General features: G+C 36.8%; 1 protein-coding gene across 2 annotated transcripts in view; it reads right to left on the reverse strand.

Annotated features, from left to right (window-relative positions):
* The window catches only part of Miox (Myo-inositol oxygenase), a 30,645-nt gene extending 12,035 nt beyond the window's left edge, over positions 1 to 18,610 (reverse strand). Inside the window, exons 1-3 of one of the 2 annotated variants that reach the window (XM_090371003.1) lie at positions 18,466 to 18,580; positions 15,894 to 16,419; positions 241 to 321 (exon numbers count right to left, since the gene is read on the reverse strand). In XM_090371003.1, the coding sequence (XP_090227129.1) occupies positions 241 to 321; positions 15,894 to 16,004 (192 nt within the window). In that variant the 5' untranslated portion in view covers positions 16,005 to 16,419; positions 18,466 to 18,580. Of the gene's footprint in view, positions 1 to 240; positions 322 to 15,893; positions 16,420 to 18,465 lie in introns of both variants that reach the window. The other variant, XM_090371004.1, reaches the window with a different exon arrangement.
* Positions 18,611 to 21,880: the final 3,270 nt, after the last annotated feature.

Genomic DNA, 21,880 nt, shown 5'->3' on the forward strand with positions numbered 1-21,880 from the left:
ACAGAGTGAATATTTTCACAGAGGCTAAGCCAGTAATAAAAACTTTAATGAGAAGACTATTCACGGGTTAATAAAAATTAGGGTTTGAAAATTGTTTACTACAAAAAAAAAAATTGTGATCAATGATATTACTGAAAGAGATTCATAAATGGCCATGGTATAAGTATTTAATTTTGAGTAAAAATTTACTCCCACATATCCAGTCAGGCTATAAAACAAAAAAAACACAGTGAAACTTACCCTATCACAGACAAAGCTGACTGTCTGATTTGTATGCATTTTTCTATACGTCTCCTGCACTCTTTTTTGAATATAATCATCCTAAAAAATATAAAATCGAGTAATCATTTTTTAGCATACAGATATACATTTATGTAGATCTCTAAAATACATAGGATACCACAACTAAATTCTGCATTTCTAACTTTTAGGGTATTAAAAAAACACAAATTTTAAATTCCATTAAATATTGCATTTTTGATAGATCATTTTTTATGCATACAAAAAAAAAAAACTATTGCAAATGTCATCCATCATCAAGAAAGTCACCTTCTTAGTCACTGTAATAGCCATCAGGTCAAAGCAATATTTGGGGGGGAAGACACTTCCATTGTGGAATATGCTGTTTGCTTGTAGTAGCAACCCTGAGACAATTTTAGTTTTATTAATGCTTCTGTGAAAAAGATTTACCTTTTTCCTTAACCTACACTATAAAGAATGGATACAATGCCCAGATTTACACATTGGTATACCATCAAACAAATTCTGCGCTTTCCACGAGTATGCGTAGACAACTAAAATGCAGTGGTAACACTGCAGTGTCAATTTTCTCTCTTTACACTCTCAACTTGAGCCTTCTGCTTGACTGTGAGATGCAACTTATCTGCCATTTTGCTCAATGATGGGAGTGCATGTAAAGTGGTGCAACTTACTGCTGTTCTTTAGCAAAATTTCCAGGAACTACTGCAAACTTTAAAACAAAATTCAACTAAAAATTCAATTTGAATTGATGATGTGTACCACCCTGGGGGTACAGGAAAACTAGTAATTCTTTATTTTGTGGCAACATCAATGTCGAAGTTATAGTTCCAAAAACCACAAAGCCAATTTGTCCCAGAGGTGAAGTTTGTATACTTTTTTTCCCTATTTTAGGAGAGGGGAACTCTTTTACAGACTACATTAGGATAACCAGACATTGTCCCAGTTTTGGGCATAATGTCCTGATATCACCAAAAAAGTTTCAGCAAGGCTGTTTTCCAATTTTCATGTAAAGTTATTTTTCTGAACTAAATAAAACTAATAAACCAATAATATATAACTTTGTTAATTTAGTATAGCAATTAACATTATCAAAGTGCAAAGATGTAATAAAGCACCAATATACTTATATTCTGCTTGCTCATGCATTAGTTATTGACATAATGTACCATTTACATGATCTAAATAATTGAGCAAGACAAATTCTTGGAGAGTTGGAGAGAGCCAAATTCTTTTGGCTGAAGATTGCTTTATTGCATCCTTTGCCACTACTAATACCTCTAGAATTCCTTTGTTCTGATTTTAATCATGAAAATCAGATCCTAGTTCAGAGAGATTTTTAGTTATAAATTTTTAAAGATGATCAAAGACTTTATAACCACCACCCTGTATGACTCAATTTATTCATTCAATGTTGAGTTTAATTTTATATGCAGATTCAAACTGATCATATATTAATAATACTTAGGCAAATACAGGTAAATATTTTTTTCAAATTTAATATTGAAAATATCAAGATCTTCGAACCTCTCAAAGTGGCCCATTTAGCACATTTATTGAATGTCCTTTGTCTAGGAGTTTGAGGCACCACCCCCAGATGTGGGAACACTATTCCACATTAGGGCAGATTTCAGATCTGTAGAGTCAGTAGCTGGGTAGAGGAAATGTAATGTTGAGAAATAGAGGGGGGGGGGATGTATGCAAAGAAAGCAATATTTCTGATATGCTTATACTAAAGCAGAGTAATCCAAAAAAAAAATAAAGAAAAGTAATCTTTATTATTTAGGGAATTTTGTCTAGAAATTTAGTGTTTAGTTATGAATTTTAGTGATGAAAGACTTTTTTTTTTTTTTTTTTTTTTTTTTCAAGAAATACCACAGGACTAAGTTTTAGAAGGATCACAGCTAAATAAATTTTCTTTGCCCTATTACAGAATTACCTGGAGATTGGAACTTTAAGATACTGGTGGTGAACATTTGAAAAGGTTTTTTTTTTTTTTTTTTATGAAAACCCCAAACATGAAAGGTATCAAAACCTATAGTAAAAAGGCCTCCGTAGCCGAGTGGTCAGGAGCGGGAGTGCAGTAGCACACGATCTTTGAGTAGACCGGGGTTCAAGTCCCTGACTGCTGAATATGGTCGATCTGCCAACCCACACTGAACCAGCGTGGCAGATTATGGTCCATTTCCCTCAGCATCAATTGTTGAGGAGGCTTCCATCCTGCAGTGGGTTGATAATGGCTGCACTTTACCTTTTACCATGCATGGGTTGAAGGAGAAGTATGGGGGGGGGATACCGGAAACTTTGCTCTAGAGACTAAACATGGGTTTCACCACTTCAAGCCTCCAATAAGCAAAGTGCTGGTATGTTTGAAGTTGTTTGTGCAGAGCAAGGTTTTCAAGCTGGAAGGTGGAGGTAGTGTGCAAAACTATGGACAGACTGAGAAGGTGAAAGACGGCATTAATATATTAAAGCAGTGGTTCTCAACCTTTTATGCTTCGTGTACCCCCTGGAAATGTGTATGTAACTGGCGCACTCCTTGTATAGATAGATAAAACCAGTGCTTTTTTTTTGTAAAAAAACAGGTGCCGGTACTCATTCTTTGCTATCAGGAAAAATTTTAAATTAAAAGGATATGAAAAGTACTCTGAAAATTTTTTTCTCCTGATATTGTTACTTTAGTAGTAATGTTTTCAGAATAAGGACAACAAATTAAGTGTATTAACACAGTTTATTAAGCATAAATTTATTATTCAAGTATATAAAAAAATAATATGCCTTGTGCATTTAGTTATTTTTAAATAAAAAAATAAGTAAAATGTGAGTAAAATATTTAAAAAATAATAATATAAGTAAAATAATTCATAATGAAGTTTTTGTAGAATATTCCAAATTTTAAAACATCCAATTAGGTACAAATTAACGTGACTTTTGCTGATGAACTTCTTGAGCAAGTGTCTTCCAACATCATGCGAGTGTGTCGTAATTAAACATGCTCACATTGTTCAGATGACGGTTTCTTGATTTATTTTTAATATAGTTCATATTAAAAAATATTTGCTTGCAGAAATTTGTCAAACCAAAAATTGAGAATTCCAAACGCAAATATTTTCAAATTTATATATGGGTCTGGTAAGCTACACCACACATCGAACACAATTTGGTCTGCATTTTAAACTCATCTATCGCCGTCCATTTGTGTAGAATTGCAAGGGCAGCCTTTTGCCTCTCCAAATCCTCAATTTCAGTTTTAAGGCATTTTAGTCTTGCACTCCACATGTCCTTGATTTTTAAGTCCTCTAACTCCATTTCAAATTGTGCTTCATGTGAGCTGTAAAGTTAAAGAACCGCAGTTACGTGTTAAAAGAGCTGCAGGTTGCCGACCCCTGTCCTATGCCAACTTCTTTTCTTCCTCTTTGTGTGTCGGTTGCCGAATGACATTTCCGAAGCAGCCACAAATCGACATATTTTGCTGAATCGAAGCGGGTCAGTGGTGGGTCTACAATTTTAAGAAACAGTAGTGAAGAAACTGTTTTGTCATACAAAGCGCTGGTTGGGCTGGCGATCAGATTCATTTCTGAAAATCCTTGTTCACATTCACTCGATGAAATTAGTATCGTTCTCAGAATGTTCATCAAATGCTTCAATTCTTCGGAAATCTTCTTATCAATTAGGTATCCCCGAAATCCACAAATTGCATCTCTTTCATTTAACTGTAACCTAATTGACAATTTTTTAACTTCACTTTCACCAAATGCCAACAATTCATGTTTAGAAGGATTAATACCTTCGTTGTCCTCCTCTCGTTATTGGTATTGTCATTAGTTCTTAAATTTGAATTTTTTCTTTTCTATCTTTTTGAAACTGTTCAAAATGTCGGTGTCATTCGGATATTCAGGTACTGTGACCATGTAAACAGAGATAAGGAAATTTTACAGGAAAATGTGGATACCGCACTTCCGCGAAACAATAGATGGTTATTTGTCGGGGTAAAAGGAAATCACTTTTCTAATTCTCAAAAATGAGGCGCTTACAGTTGATTCACAAAGGTGTCCAATCTACGGCCCATGAGGAAGGTGAACTAAAACAGCATTTTAAATTTTGTTAATTATCAAAAAAATTTTCTCATTAAATGTTTTGTTCAGTAAATGTAATTGTGTATTGTACTTAATGAAATTTTTGAATATTTCAGTTTTACTTTTACATGCAACAAGATATGGAAAATATAACACACTAAAGAAATCTAACTGAATTTTTTTGAATATGGCCCCTGTACAGGAAAAGGTTGGACACCACTGCAATAGAAGGTGGGCCAGAGCCCATTGGGAATACACAATCTGCTCACTCTTGACTAGCGTGACTCCTCCGTATGTAGGACAGGTAGTCAGATAGGTTTTACCAGGAACCACTAAGCTGTAGAATGCATTAGCTCTCTTAATTTGTGCAGCAGCACTAATTGCCTGAAGGCCAGAAATGCGAACAGTGCGTACCGAGTTAATTCTCTCTTAATCCGTTCGCTATATGAAACTATTTTAAATGTAACTGCCAAGGGGAATTCAAAATAATTTGCTATAAAAGGACTTCATTAAACAGAGGCCTGACTGAGAAATTTAAAATTATAAAAATGGTTATACAGTTTTATATAGAAAATATCTTAAATATAGACAGTAAAAATGCAAATTTTTAGTTAAATAATTTTAAGTTTATTTGAATAGTAGGTATACATGTGAAAAAAAATTACGGAACATTACAAATTTCGAAGTGCACTGCATCCAAAAGTCACATGTCACTGTTAATAAAGGTGCCGGTACACCGTACCATCCCAAAAAAAGCACTGGATAAAACTATAGTTATAGTATAACAATGGGAATAAAATAAAACATATATATATATATACACATTAAATTTTGTATTCATAAATTACATATATCGATAAACACAAAGTGTCGCCATAAAAGAGACGGTTTCGTAGAATTTTGTGACAGGACTTCAGTGCAAACAATGCACTGTGGATTTGGTTCTACTAAATTTCCTGTCCATGTAAAGCCAAACTGTAAATATGATTCATGATATTTACGTTTTTTAATTTTTTTATCACTTGATTGTTTAACATTCTTTTAGTTACTGCTGAATCCACCTCTTTATTCACATGGGATGATGACGTAGTCGTAGAAGAAATCGGCTCCACATTACTTTTCTTCTTAATTATCCATTTATTCATGTTTCAGGGCACTTTAGAAACACGTTCATTTAACTTCACAGTAAACTGAAGACTAAAAATAACTTTAAGCACAGCAAGTGAAATAAATCACAACAAATACATAGAGCAGTAAGAAGGCACATTCACTCACTTAGAATGGATATTTTGACTGGGAGATCAGCTGTTCGGGTAGGTTTGGCTCTCAGGTAGGGAAGGGGAGGGGAGGGAGAATTGACAAACGTGTACAGACATGAACTACAGCACTGTGCTTAGTCACTCAATTCTCAGAAATTAATCAGTAGCAGTGTTGTCAACTTAGCGACTATCTTACTAGATCTAGTGACTTTTGAGCTCTCACGGTGTACCCCAAAAGTTTTACCACGTACCCCACGCTGAGAACCACTGTATTAAAGGAAAAGAGCGGGAGAAAGATCTGAACCTTGAGGAACACCAACATTAATTGGGAAGTTAGAAAACAAAGAGAGCCATTTACCATCACCCACAGTGAATATAGGAGAATAAAACTTGTTTAGACCTTTATGCCAAACACAATCAAAAGTTTTGGAAATGTTAAGAGTAACAGTTCAAGTTTCACTGAACTTTTCCATTGAATTTGTCCTAAAAAAAAGATGAGTAACGTAAGCCAAGATATCATCAGTGGACTGATGGTGATGGAATCCATACTGATGACCACTGATCAGATGGAAGGTTTCAAGTTAGTGTGAGTTGTTAGGTTTTCCACTTTTTGGAAAGAGCAATGGCACAATAATTGGAAAGGGGCAGTTTGTCACTCTTTTCAGAAACTGGAAAATAATAATAGCTACTATCCCCAATGGCTACAAACCAGGGCTATCATCAAGCCAAACTGCCACATCCATTAATATTCTACTTGTCTAAGTGGCATTAAAGTAATTTATAGAATAAAAAATTGGAAGTAAGATATCTAACACAACCTCAAGAATGAAACATCCACCTGTTTTGTGCCTAAACTAAATTACTATTTTTAATTATACAATATTTTGTCATTTTCAACATAATAAAAATTCAAAAACATTCTTAACCATTCCTCATCTGACTCCAAACATAGATCGAGATTTCCCCTGAAAATAATTATTAAACCTCCTGATGTAGTACAGTGTACTTATTAAATAGTAATTGTGATATTTATTATTTAATAAGTACAAGTGAAAATAATCTTAAACCTCCTGATGTACCATCAGTGTATTTGAGATTAATGGTTGTATCGTTAGTCTAAAATACACTACATAATAATACACCTATCTATAATTTGTCAAATGGTGAACATGCTTCCCCAGATTTAGTTAGTATTAGTATAAACCATACAGCACAAGGTTTTTGCTGCATTGGTCAAAAATAAATAAATAAAATAAAATACATAACTAAATAAAAAATTAAATAAATAGTTGATGGGTTCATTTCCTCAAGCAGTAACTATCCAGCTGACTTTTGTATTCCTCCAAGTTGTCATTCTCAAGTGCTCATGGAAGTAACTTATTCCAGTAATTTACAACTTGCTGGCTAAAAAAAAAAAAAAAAAAAAAACCTTCCTGCAACTCACTCTACCTCTTTCCCCATAATTTAAATTTACAGCTCCTAGTCCTGGAATCACTTATAACAGGAAAAATGTCACCTTTCATTTGTTTTATTATCTCCTCTCAGTGCTTTATAGACCTTAATCAAGTCCCCTCTAAAGTACCTGGTTTCCAGGCTCCATAGCCCACATATTCCAAGTCTTTCTTCATAAAGGTACCGGTTACCCTTTTGCAATTCTCACTAAGCAGGGTGACCACCTTTGGACTCTTGACAAGCTCAATGTCTTTTATATATATATATATATGTGTGTGTATATGTATATGCAGTCTTCGTGCTTGGAGACAGTATTCTAAATGAAGTCTTACAACTGCCTAATACAGTGAGATTATGACCTCCCTATCTCTACAAAACAAATGTTTAATAAATCAACAACAGGCCTTCCAAAGAAATCTTATCAATGAAGGCACATCACTATGGGCCTTTCTTGCCACGTGTCTACACTGTTCAGAGAACACATTCAACCATATCATTAACTCTCAAATCCCTTTCTTACTCCACTGTTTTTAATTCAATCCCACCAAGTGCATGAGTTATTCTAGGGTTGCTATTCCCCAAGTGTAAGACCCTTGTAATTTGCTGCATTAAAGCAGAGCTGCTACTTTTCCCACCATTTGTAAAAACTACCCAAGTCATCCTGAAGGAGCATTACTTGGCACTCCTTCGAAAATTTATATATTTATAATTTAAAATTCAACTTTAATAAATTATAATAATAATCCAACCTTAAATTAGTATTAATGCTAAAGGATTTTAATTTTGGTCAGATCAATCATAATAATAAGAAGAGGAGGAGTCTTCCATGGAGATGCCCTGAGCCCATTGTGGTTCTATCTAGCACTTAACTGCTATCCACTAGAAAGTACTAATATATCTTTAAAGAAGAGAGAGAGAGAAGAACCTGTACACCCTCTCCTGCCTGATATACATGAATGACATCAAGCTGCACAGAGGATAACTTTTGACAACAACCAAGAAGCAACTCCAACAGCTACTCCGAATCACCAAAAAGTTTAGCACTGATGTTAGGATGAAATTCACTAGAAAAATGTAAGACTCATGGACTGCAACAGGGAAAACCAGTTAGCCAAAATTACCAGTTGAAAACTGGCAAAGAGATTGAAGCCGTGACAGAGGGAGAGACCTACAAATATCTCGGGTGATATAAGCAGAACAGCTAGAACACAAGGAGATCAAGGGCCGCTCGACCAAGAACTACTGGAGACTCAAAAGCCTGATAAAAGCAAAATTAAATGGAGAGAACACAGTTAAAGCCATAAACACTTATGCAGTCCCAGTCCCAGTGGAGACCAACACCAATCAAGAGAAGGACCAAAACGATGATGAAGGGCTGCCAATACCATCTGAGGGTGGCTGTTTAAGGACTTGCCATAGCTCAGAAAGAAGGAGTTTGAGAGACCTCATTAAACAACAGAATAAAGTGATTGAGAACCTGGTGGACTGATTCTAGAAAAACCCAGCACCAATCTACAATGCCATAAGGAAAAACGAGCAACACACCTCGCTCAGCCTCAATGAGAAGACCCCACCCACCCAGATGGAAGAAACAAAAAAGAGCAAAGAATGCACTCCAGAGCAGACTACAATGACCTCCTTCAAGACTACATAGATAAGAAGGCTTCCAACACCTAGTTCACCAGCAGGATGCACTTCCCCAAGACTAAAGCATTCATATTCACCATTGAAGACAAGATAATCAACCCTGGGAACTACAGAAAATACATTGCCAAGAAGCCTAGTGACAGTCAACAATGCCACCTTGCCCCAGAAACAATCCAACACATCACCACAGGGTTATTACCCAACAGAGTACACTTACAGACACGAACAGGTTGCCAGAATAATACATCTGAAACTAGCAAAGAAATACCAAAGAAGGTATTTCTTCGCTAGTTTCAGGGTGATCAAAGAGGGTATACTTCTTTGAACAAGTACAAATGTCAGGTCACACCTGAGCCCCCTATTCACAAGCTAAACCAGAACCGTGCCATAAGAACGGACAAGATGATCTTGCAGAACAGACCAGACAAACCTCACTGACAATGAGGATAAAAAATTACCTACCTGATCAACATAGCGGCACCCAAAAACAACAACCTCCAGAACACCTACGAGGAAAAAATTAGGAAGTACACTGACCTTAGACAGTAAATCAAAAAGATGTGGCATATGGAAAAAGTAACAACCATCCCTATCAGTGTCAACCACTGGCATAGTGACAAAGAGCCTACCTAAGAACATAGCAGTAATAGACCAGACAGAAAACACCTACAAGCAACTCCAGAAAGCTGTGATCCTGAATATCTGTAGGATAGTCAGAGCTCTTCAGTCAATAATAGTAATTGGATGATTGTTTTCTACATCAGCATGTTCGGGAGGCAACTAGAGGGAGTAATACTCTTGATTTGATCATCAGTAGTGATTCTTCATCCATTAAGAATCTGCAGATAAATGAACCACTAGGTGGCAGTGATCACAGTGTTCTGAAGTGGGAGTTACTCAAAGAGGTAACTACCATTAGGGGTAAAGGGAAGGGGTATTGCTTTCGTAAAGGCGACTACAATGGACTGAGACAGTATTTAAATTCTATACAGTGGGATCAACTGATGATATTGCCAACAGCAAATTCAAAATGGGAAGCATTCAAAGAACTTATCTTGGAAGCTACTAGGCTTTACATACCAACTAAGAAATATTGTTCAAGGTTTAGGCCTAAATGGATGTCAGATGAACTAATGAGGCATATGGCAGAGAAGAAAAATGCATGGGATACATACAAATTAACACGTGACACAGACACCTATGATAGATACAAGTTGATCTGTAACCAAGTTACAAAGGAGGTTAGGCAGGCGAAGGCAGATTACGAGAGATCCTTGGCAAGGGATGCGAAGAAAAACAGCAAAGAGTTCTTTACTTATGTAAACTCTAGAAGGAAGGGGATGAATCAGATTGGTCCACTTGATATCGATGGGTCAACTGTTGATGACCCTGCTCAGGTAGCTAACAAACTAAATGAATATTTTGCATCGACATTCACACATGAGGAGTTAGTCAGCGAGGGGAATGCCAGAGGTGTATTCAACTCTAGCAGTAAGCTAGAGAATCTTGTAATAACTGAGAGCAAAGTGGAGGAGAAATTGTTGAAGATAAACACAAGAAAGGCACCTGGGGTGGATGGGATCTATCCAGTTATATTAAAGGAGGCAGCAAAGGAAGTAAGCAAACCCTTAGCCATAATTATGAGAGCTTCCTTGGACTCAGGGGAGGTACCCATGGACTGGAGATGTGCAAATGTGACCCCAATTCACAAAGGAGGATCAAAAGCTGACACAAGTAATTATAGACCTGTGAGTTTAACTTCTGTTCCTGGAAAATTAATGGAGGCACTGGTTAAAGAAGCACTGCAGGATCATCTAGACAAGACTTCATTTATAGCTAGGACACAGCATGGTTTTGATAAGGGGAAGTCTTGCCTGACCAATTTGATTGGATACTATGATGCAGTCACAAAAGAACTGGATGTAGGGAATAACTTTGATATTATATACTTGGATCTTAGAAAGGCTTTTGATTCTGTTGCACATGGAAGACTGCTGCACAAATTGGAGCAGTGTGGCATTGGAGGCAAATTGCTGCTATGGATAAAGGGGTGGTTGAGGGGGAGAAGACAGAGAGTGGTAATCAATGGACACTGCTCATCGTGGACTAATGTTATTAGTGGAGTCCCTCAGGGTTCAGTATTGGGTCCTTTATTGTTTTCTGTATTTATAAATGATATTGATGATGGTAAATCAGGCTTAATGTCCAAGTTTGCAGACGATACGAAGGTTGGCAGGGTTGTTAAGGACACTACTGACACTATGCTGCTGCAACAGGATTTGGAAAGGTTGAGCAGATGGGCTTCGAGGTGGCAAATGAAGTTTAACATTGACAAATGTAAAGTACTACATATGGGAAACAGCAACCCCAGAGCAACGTATCAACTCTGTGGTACTACACTGACAGTGGTAGAGAATGAAAGGGACCTGGGGGTGGTTGTGCAGGCAGATATGAAGTTCTCTGAGCAGTGCAGACGGGCGGCAAGAGTAGCTCATGGTGTATTGTCAATGATATATAGGAATTTTTCTAGCAGGGATAAGGAGGTGATTATTCCCTTGTATAAGGCAATGGTCAGGCCACACCTAGAGTACTGTATACAGGCCTGGAGGCCTCATTTCAAGAAGGATGTAGAGCTGCTGGAACGAGTACAGAGAAGGGCAACAAGATTGGTGAATGGGACAAAGGGGTGCTCTTATGAAGAAAGGCTTAAGTTTTGCGAATTACAGTGTCTGGAAACTAGGCACCAGCGAGGTGATCTGATAGAGGTGTACAAAGCCTTGAATGGTTTGAGCATGCTCAATGCTGATGGGATTCTTCCTCTCGCTCAGAATAATCACCTGAGAGGGCATAAATTCAAATTGAGGAAAGACAGATGTAGGATAGATGTGCGGAAATTTGCCTTTAGCCAGCGGGTGGTTGGTAGGTGGAACAGACTTCCATCCCTTGTCGTGGAAGTTGATAGCCTAAGTAAGTTTAAGGCTCAGCTGGACAGGTATTTCGAACGAACAGAGGGGTGAAGTGGAAGTGGTTATTTTTTATTTATTTATGTTACTTTTTTTTTTTTTTGGCTGATGCTGCATAAGCTTGCTTTCTTGCATCAAATGCCTCTACTAATGCTAATGCTAATTACAGCCAGACCTATCAACCATCCCATGCACTCAGTACTCCTGGTAAGGATAGAAAAAAAACCTAAAATGAAGAGAAAGATAATAATAGGATAGTCAGAATTTCTCAACCAATAACAGCCAGGCATAACAACCATCCCATGCACCTGGTACCTATACCCATCATAGGGATGGAAATAAAGAATAATCCATAAAGAGAAGAAAGATATAAGGATTTCTGCAAAAATAATTTTATACCAATAATTAGAAGACCGATTTTTCTTTATTAGAAAAATCAGAGGTTTCTGTATGGTTTCGAGAGTGCGGGTAAAAAGGTGTATGAGTGTTGTATGAACGTTGGTCTGACCTGCGCAGTTGTGGCCTATATGCAGTGCAGACGGATACCGGGCAGCCTTCCTGGTGACAAAATGGCCAGAAACAACATACAGCAGGCCCCCGTTATAACGCGGTTCGCTTTACGCTGATTCGCTATAACACTGTTCTTACATTATAACCCGTATCTGACTATAACGCTGTCAAAACTCACTGTAACGCTATTTTACTAGCATACAGATTGAAATTTTGGCAAATCCGTCTTCAGTCCAGTCTGTTTTGAGCCTTTTTTTTTTTTTTCTGGCAAAAGGAGAAAATAGCCACCATGAAATTAACTACAGTAATTATTTTTATAATTTCTACTCTATGTACAAAATTGAAACTTTCAATATGCTCTTATTTTCTTGGTGTGGGGAGTTTCAAGGGAGAAATTCTTTTTTAGTACACAAGTTGAAAAAATTTACCATCCAGTGTCATATGTTGTTACGAAGTCTGCATTTTCTGTTCTGACCTGTAATAGAAAGATACTAAAAATAGATTTACTCGCTATCTCTTCTTTTGTTTTACTGTGGGAACTATAACTTGCGAAATGTTTTTCACACAATCAATCCCATGAGTTCCTTGTCTTCTGAACTCCTCTGACCTTGTGGTCACCCGAAGTACATAAAATTTGTTTGTTTTACTGTTTTGGAAATTCCATAAACATTCTCCATGAGTCACACCATAATTGATTTACAGTACTTTTCCTGCAATAAACAACCATTTGATTTTACTGCACGGTAAAATCGAACTTTTCAGATAAATAAAACATTTGTCACCGTCTTCAGCTCACTTGCCAGAGGAATTCTAGATATCATTCAGTGCATACAGTGTTAGACATACAGACAGTTTACTGTACTCGAACATCGTATCACAATCAGTGCAACGCAGTTACATTTGCAGAGAGTTATGGCGGATAAGAATGAAAAAGCAACAATGTCTGGACACGGTGCAAAGATTGGAAAGGTAAGAAAAACATTGAGTTTGAAAATTAAATTAGACGTTTTGAAGAGAATTGATTCCGGTCAAAGACAAGTGGATGTGTGCAATAATTTAGGACTGGCAGGTTCAACTGTAAGAACAATCATAAAAAATAAAGAATCAATTTTAGCAGCTGGAAAAACAGCTGTTCCCCTGCAGGCAACTAAATTGACCAGGGCTAGGCCGGCTATTATGATTGAAATGGAGAAACTTCTACATAATTTTATTGAAGACAACGTTCAACGTAGAATTCCATTAAGTTCAATTATTATTAAAGAAAAAGCGAAGAGCCTATATGAAGATTTAAAGGAAGCTCACCCCGAAAAAAATGTGGAACCATTTAACGCTAGTAAGGGCTGGTTTGATAGATTTAGAAAGCACTATAACCTGCACAACGTAGCAATACAGGGAGAAGCTGCAAGTGCAGATCAACAAGGAGCCGAAACTTTCAAAAAAGAATTTGTTAAAATTATTGAAGAGGGATGTTATACTGCTCAACAAGTTTTTAACATAGATGAAACAGGTCTTTTTTGGAAACGAATGCCTAAAAGAAGTTTCATATCGAAAGAAGAAAAAAACATGCCAGGCTTCAAAGCGGCGAAGGATCGGTTAACTTTGTTGTTGGGTGGTAACGCTGCGGGGGATTTTAAATTAAAACCCCTTTTAGTTTACCATTCCGAAAATCCAAGGGCTCTTAAAGGTTTAGCTAAATCAAACCTACCTGTAATCTGGAAGGCTAATAAAAAAGCTTGGGTAACCAGGCCACTTTTCATTGATTGGTATGCTGAGTTGTTCTGTCCTGCAGTGGAAAAATATTGTGCAAAAAATAACATTGGTTATAAAGCTATTCTAATCATGGACAATGCGCCAGGACACCCAAGCAAAGAGAGCTTAGAAGACTTGAACAATCACATAAAAGTTTTTTACATGCCTCCAAACACTACGTCTCTGATCCAACCAATGGACCAAGGAGTAATTGCAACATTTAAAGCGTACTACATAAGGAACACCTTTTCCCAAGCTATTAAAGCCATCAACACTGAAAATGTACCGAGCTTAAAGGAGTTTTGGAAATCCTATAACATTAAAACCACCATCTACAACATTTCAAGTGCCTGGGATGAATTGACTCAGAAAACCATGAATGGAGTGTGGAGGAAAGTTTGGAAAAATTGCATAAAGCATTCCCAGGAACCTGATGATTCCGTTGAAAATGTTAAAACACAAATTGTTGAGCTCGGAAAAGAAGCAGGATTACACGAAATTAACGAAGACATCGTACAAGAGATGATCGACAACGACAGGGATGGCCTCTCTAATGAAGAACTAATGGAAATTATAAAAGAACAAGAGCTTGCTATTGAGGGAGATGATGAACAAGATATTATAGATGAAGAACTGATGAAGTCGCTGACTGCAAAAGGACTTAGTGAAGCTTTTGAACACTTCGGAAAAATGTGTGATTATTTCCGGGAGAACGACCCTGACATGGGACGAAGTGCCAAGGTAATACGAAATTTGAAGAAAGAAATGAATCCCTACATGATGTTGTACAATGAGAGGAAGAGGGCCAAAGCACAACCCAAAATTGACACATTTTTCAGTCCAAAGATACGAAAACTCGAGAGCACAGGGCCATCGAATTAATAAATTCATGATTTTTGTTAGTTAATTACCTCATAATTATATGTGTGTATATAATGTAGAATATTTTATTTGTACAAAATTTTGAATATTAAATAGTTTTAATCGACATTGGTACATATTTTCACTACCATTTATTATTGATTAGAAAATATCCTATGGAATAGACCGCAACTCACAAATACATATGTTACCTTATGGGAATATGGCGCTCGCTTAGCGCGGATTCACTTAGCGCTCTTTTTTTCCGGAACGAACTATCAGCGTTAAGCGGGGGTCACCTGTATACACTGTACAAAAATAATATTTCACACGTTGCTGGCCTTTTACAGAGTTCTGTATTCAACATAGTGTACTAAGGCGGAGTTCAACTGACATCCAGGTGCCGTCCTACACAAGATACTATATGTATTCATATATCTACACAATAGGTTAAAAAAAAAGGGGGGAGGGGTAATTATAGCTTGCTTCTCTGTATGGTATGATTGTTTTCCGAATGCCATAGAAAGATCGGCTTCAGTTCGGAAGAGAGGATAGTGGTGTGTGGGATGTAGTTTGTTTATCTTTTTAGTAGCAGGGGTCTGGGGGTGGCATTCCCAAGAAAAAAAAAAAGAAGTAATTTCTGTTGGCATGCATGAGCAATTATCATTGTTAATGCATGTGAAATGTCTTCACTTCAGCTCTGACATATTGTGATGTCACATGACATCCTCTAGAAACATCGATCATGAGATGTTGCTTGTTTCTCTGGTGTCACTCCTCCTCGACAACACAAACAGCAAGTCGTGTAATTTCTAATCGTCCGATTATCCCACTAAATGCAGATTTACCGATTGTTAAAATATGTTAAATTATAAACCAGAACATTATTATGGCCATGTGGGTATATTTCTATGGCTAGACATATATAATAGCCCATGTAGTAGACATATACAATAGCCCGACTGTATGTACCATATTTTTTGCACAATAAAATGACTGGATCGTAAGGCACATGCACATTTTAGAAGGGAAATTTCGGGAAAAAAATATTTTACAGCATATATTTGAAACACAAATTCACAAGTACAAATTAGCAGTAAAACAAACTCTTTACTCACTGTATAATGGAAATCATGTGTCGTTATTACTGATGTTATGCTTTTAACTTTCACTTTCTTCAAAGAGCACATCATCTTCAGGTCCATCAGGGGCATTGCTGATTCTACCATTCTTGAAATACACTACAACCATCCTGTGTTTCACTAACTCTAATTTCTCACCCAATCATGCATCTAGGAAATGGCTGGTTGCTTTATCCATCCTGTTGGTATGTCAAATTGTGATTTTGTGCCGTGATCCATTTGGTCCACTGCTCACATGAATACTTTATAAAGGGTTTCTTAATTGAGATATCCAATGATTTCAGTTGGACAAGGTCTCCTGGAATTACTGCTAATTCCCTGCTTAATTCAGAACCACCCTTTTTTATTGCTCTGTTATGTGTGATCTAAGATGTTCACACAATAATAGCATTTTGATGTTTTGACCATACTTTCTCTAGACACAACTAAAAATAAGACATCACTGCATTCAACTTGTGTACCTTTGGACCATAAGATGCAGGGGTATTTTAGACAGCATTTTCTAAGGAAAAAAATTGCATCTTATTAGTCTGGAAAACACAGTAATTACAAGTTATCCCAATGAAACACGTTACTGATTACGAGAGCCCTTAATAACAAAGCTAACCTCCATACCTATCTCGCTTTTTTTTTTTTTTTTTAACACAAAAGCCCATTCTCCTGTTCTATGACAGAGTTGTATAGATAATCAACATGCCATGGAACCACGGACAATGTCCTTGATGTGGAATTTTAAAAACCTTATAGTTGTTGGTAGACTATTAGTTTTTTAATTAGTTCTTAAATCTGAAAGGAATTTTCTTGAAGATATATAGGAGGCCACATGCCAAAGAATATTTTCTTGCATCTTTTTTTTTTTACAGTAACATTGCCACACTGTTTACGTAATGAACACCTTGTGCTTGGTTTTAAATACATATACAGCAGTAGCTAAGTCATTTGCCATCCTTGGGGATGACAGGGGGACTATAATGCCGGATTATGCCCTTACTTTTTATTTCCTTACATAAGGAAATAAAACGTAGGTTTTAATTTTTACATATACAGGGTGTTTCAAAAATGATGGCCAATAATCTAAAGTTGAAAAGTAAACTAAAATAAGCAAAAAAACCCCAGTGAACATCGGGCCGCAAATGAACCATATTTGAGATAATGCACATTTTCTGCTAAGATCAGCCACTGACTATGGGAGCACTCTGGAAGGGTAGTCTGTATTGCTGAGACCTTGTACACACTGGATATGGTAGGGGTACAGTAATTGGCGATGTAAAATTTGCCACACACTGCTATGACTCAGTACACGCTCTGCAGGAGTGTGTACTCAGTCATAGCAGTATGTGGATTTTGTTCTATTTCTAGAATAGAAGAAAATTCCTGGATTTTGTTCTATTCTTTCTAACATACTTTCCTCAACATCAGGTGTTATGCTTCTGGGCCTACCTGCTCATACTCCATGTGCGAAGCACTCATGTTCTCTAAGGCGCTGATGTACCCTGATGAATGTGCACTTGTTGGGCTGCCTTCGGTGAGGAAATGCTTCTTGGTACAAATGTGCAGCCTCGAGTGCACTACCGTTAGCTTTACCATACATGAAGTGCATGTCTGCATACTCTTCGTTGCTGTAACCTCTTTCTGTGTTGACTATCCTTTGACAAGTACAGGTATGCCTGCTACGTCTCAGAGCATTGAGAAAGGAGAAAGGGAGAGAATGAGCATAACCTAACCTAAACAAACAAGTCAGTGGTTGATCCAAACTAGAAATGTGCAATATCTCGAAAACAATTCGCTTAAGGACCCAGGCTTTTTTTGCATATTGTAGTCTGTACAGTTCACCTTTAAATTATTGACCTTCACTTTTGAAACATCGTGTATATTATTTATTCATGTTAGGTTTCTAAAATGATAATATATTTTTTATTCCCTCCTCCACTTATAACAAAATTCGGATTTCTTTTATGAAACATTGGTTAATGATATTCTGGATTTTACAATAAATGTCAAGAAAATAATTTTCTTAGATTGATGAAAAAATAAACATAATATTATAATAGTAGCTAACAAAAAAAAAAAAAAAAAAAAAACAGAAAGAGAGTTGCCTGCCCAATACTTTAAAATATTATTTTTCTATTCTACGTATACCGATGTACAGTATATGTTAAACACAAATACTGAAATATTACAAAAAAAAAATGTTTGTTCTACTATATATTCTATTGTATATTGATGAAAAAAGTATGTTAAATGCACGAATAAAAATGTACTCCAATACATAATTTTTTTGGCTGATGCTACATAAGCCCATACGCATGCTTTCTTGCATCACATGCCTCTACAACTACTACTACTTTAAATTCCGTTGCTCTTGATAAAAAGTTCGTAAAATGGAGCTGCGGTTCATAAATGGAATTTGACATATCAAAAATTCCTGCTCCATGGAATTAGTTGAGAGATCGTAAAACGAGGGGGTAGAAAAACCGTACATATACGTTATTTAGGAAATTGAGCACACTGAATTTTACACCTAATTTTAAGCAAATATTTTACCTACTTTGTCTGTTGTAAATTGCCGAAAATCTTCAATATTCTTGTGTTCCGGCCTGTAAAGCTCAGAAGGATCCAAAATAAGGACAGTTTCTGTAGCAGTCATCCTTACTAAGTTAAATATTACAATGCCTACCGAAAGCGAGGATGACCGTGGCTTGTGTCCTTGGTGGAGTGAATACAAGGAATTATATACGACAACCGTATGGAGGCTTGCCTGAAACTTGCTCTCTAACTGGTTACCGTGCACACACCTAGCTCGTTCATTGGTTGGAAAAATATATATTGTCCAATCCTAAATCCACATGTTTCGGTAAGGTTAGTGGTTCCACCTGTTCAGGTTTAAACCGGTTCTAATCAGATTTCATCACCTGGTATGACAACAATTTTGCGCCTTCCAAGTAAAACAGCCTAGTTTGAATCATCGTTTAATCGGATTTCATCTAGTAAGGCTAGCAATTTTTTTTCCGACCACCACAAATTAACTAAAATTGTATTTTATCCTTACTTGGCCAAAGAATATGTATTTCCATAATTCTATGTAGTTTTATTTCTTTAATAGAACACAAGGTGGCGGTAGTCGTCTGTTTTATTCGCGGATATCGATTGGCAAAAGCAGTGCCAGCAGCAAGGAATTATCACATGCAGAGGATTAATGAAATTAAATTTTTAAAAAGCAAGCTCATTATGCTGAAATACATGAATGAAATTGCTGATGATTTTCATTTTTTTCTTTTCCTTTTTCAGGTATAAAGCAAATTTAAGGCTCAGTGATAAGTGGAGGTAAAAGTTTTTCTGAAATCAGATCAGACACGCAATTCTATCTGTGGTTTCAGGTTTGGGTCGTTAAACAAAATTGAATATAACATCACACCTACATTTCCATTGGCTGTATCTGTTACTCTACAAAGGAATATTTACAAAAATGGATATGATGAAATTTAGAACCTGAAGTTCTTTTCAAAAGCTAAAACTGACTTACTAGATTTAAGCTAATCGACTAAGGTGCATTTAGGGCTAGAGCCTCAAGCTGCGAACAAATTTAGACTATGTATATAAAGTGCTTAGCATCATAATACACAGCCATTTCTGAATAAACAGAAAATTTTTAAGGTGGCATCGTTTTAGGTTATATCTCATATTGTGAATACCTTCACAACGAGTTGCCATGATATTGCACTACTTCGAATAAGTAACGCTTCACCTAAGGAGAAGACTAGTGTTACTTATTCTCAGATAGGTACCACCACCCAGACAGCACTGTTTCAGGGCTATTTGGCCCTTCGTCAGTGAGTGGGTAGGTACCCAAGTGATGCAATGATGGCAAAAACAGTTATGAAGTATAACTCCACAATATGAGAGATGCCTGATGGTGTATGATGTATTTAGACTAAGGCGCATTTAGGGCTAGAGCCTCAAGCTGCGAACAAATTTAGACTATGTATATAAAGTGCTTAGCATCATAACACTAGTCTTCTCCTTAGGTGAAGCGTTACTTATTCGAAGTAGTGCAATATCATGGCAACTCGTTGTGAAGGTATTCACAATATGAGATATAACCTAAAACGATGCCACCTTAAAAATTTTCTGTTTATTCAGAAATGGCTGTGTATTATGATGCTAAGCACTTTATATACATAGTCTAAATTTGTTCGCAGCTTGAGGCTCTAGCCCTAAATGCGCCTTAGTCTAAATACATCATACACCATCAGGCATCTCTCATATTGTGGAGTTATACTTCATAACTGTTTTTGCCATCATTGCATCACTTGGGTACCTACCCACTCACTGACGAAGGGCCAAATAGCCCTGAAACAGTGCTGCTAGGGGGAGCTTGATGATGTCCGGAGTTTCCGAGAATAGGTAACAACAGCCTTCTCCACTGGGGAAGCGTTGCCTATTCGAGGAGTTTATGAGTTTTTGAGTGGTGTGAGTTGAAGGAGTTACTGTCCCTTTCATTCTTCTACACTGTTTCTTTTCCTCTTCCACTCCTACTATAACTTTCCCTCTACCTTTTTTGCTTTTCTAAGTCTAATAGGGACAAGTGGATATTCGAGTAGATATTCACATACATACATCAAATAGCCCTGAAACAGTGCTGCTAGGGGGAGCTTGATGATGTCCGGAGTTTCCGAGAATAGGTAACAACAGCCTTCTCCACTGGGGAAGCGTTGCCTATTCGAGGAGTTTATGAGTTTTTGAGTGGTGTGAGTTGAAGGAGTTACTGTCCCTTTCATTCTTCTACACTGTTTCTTTTCCTCTTCCACTCCTACTATAACTTTCCCTCTACCTTTTTTGCTTTTCTAAGTCTAATAGGGACAAGTGGATATTCGAGTAGATATTCACATACATACATCAAATAGCCCTGAAACAGTGCTGTCTGGGTGGTGGTACCTATCTGAGAATAAGTAACACTAGTCTTCTCCTTAGGTGAAGCGTTACTTATTCGAAGTAGTGCAATATCATGGCAACTCGTTGTGAAGGTATTCACAATATGAGATATAACCTAAAACGATGCCACCTTAAAAATTTTCTGTTTATTCAGAAATGGCTGTGTATTATGATGCTAAGCACTTTATATACATAGGCTAATCGACTAGTAATCATAAAGAAAAACGGAAGGGTGTCAAATAATCACAAAAATTCTGAGTGGTTTCTCCAATTATTTTTGGCACATGCATATTGTGTCAGTGTATAAATATATATATTTATTTAAATAGGGTTAGGAGAGCTTACACGATAACCGCATTTGTCTGAGTGTATATCTGCACTCCAAATCTGACAATTCAACATACAGTACTTACACTGAAAATAAATTCCCAAGTAATTAGTTAATTGTCTATGACTCGCTGACCATTTTGTCTAATATAAGTCTTCAAATCTGGGGACACCTTAGGTTTTCACAATGATTATAAAACATTTGAAAAAAAATCTAAACATATGTATATTCCTTATAACGCTATCGCGTTATAAGGAATATGGTTGTTTCGAATTATAAATGTATGATGAAATGTCCTCTTTTCTAGTCCACAATCCATATATCGCGGATACAATGAGGTGTCCAAAAATCTGATTACCATATAATCTGTTTAGAGATTATTCAGTTATGTTAACACTGATGCGAGAGCTAGGGCTGCGTCTATGGAGGGAAGTAAATTGAAGATAGTTAATAACCCCAGGGGCTCACATCTGGTGAGTATGGGCTTGGCACACCCAGGGTCCTGAGCTGGATATCATCATTCTTCTCTTTCTTGATGATTCCCTTCTACTTCTGACTCTTGTTCTCTCTCTCTCAGGGTAATTCAGAAAAATTTTTTTTTTTTTTTTTTTGGCTGGTGCAGCATAAGCCTCAGGCTCCCTTGCACCATATGGCTAATGATAATAATAATATTTTAATCAGTTATGCTAACACTGATGCGAGA

This window comes from Mastigoproctus giganteus, chromosome 3 (assembly GCF_048544385.1).
Source record: "Mastigoproctus giganteus isolate SK-2022 chromosome 3, ASM4854438v1, whole genome shotgun sequence".
Taxonomy (NCBI): Eukaryota; Metazoa; Arthropoda; class Arachnida; order Uropygi; family Thelyphonidae; genus Mastigoproctus; species Mastigoproctus giganteus.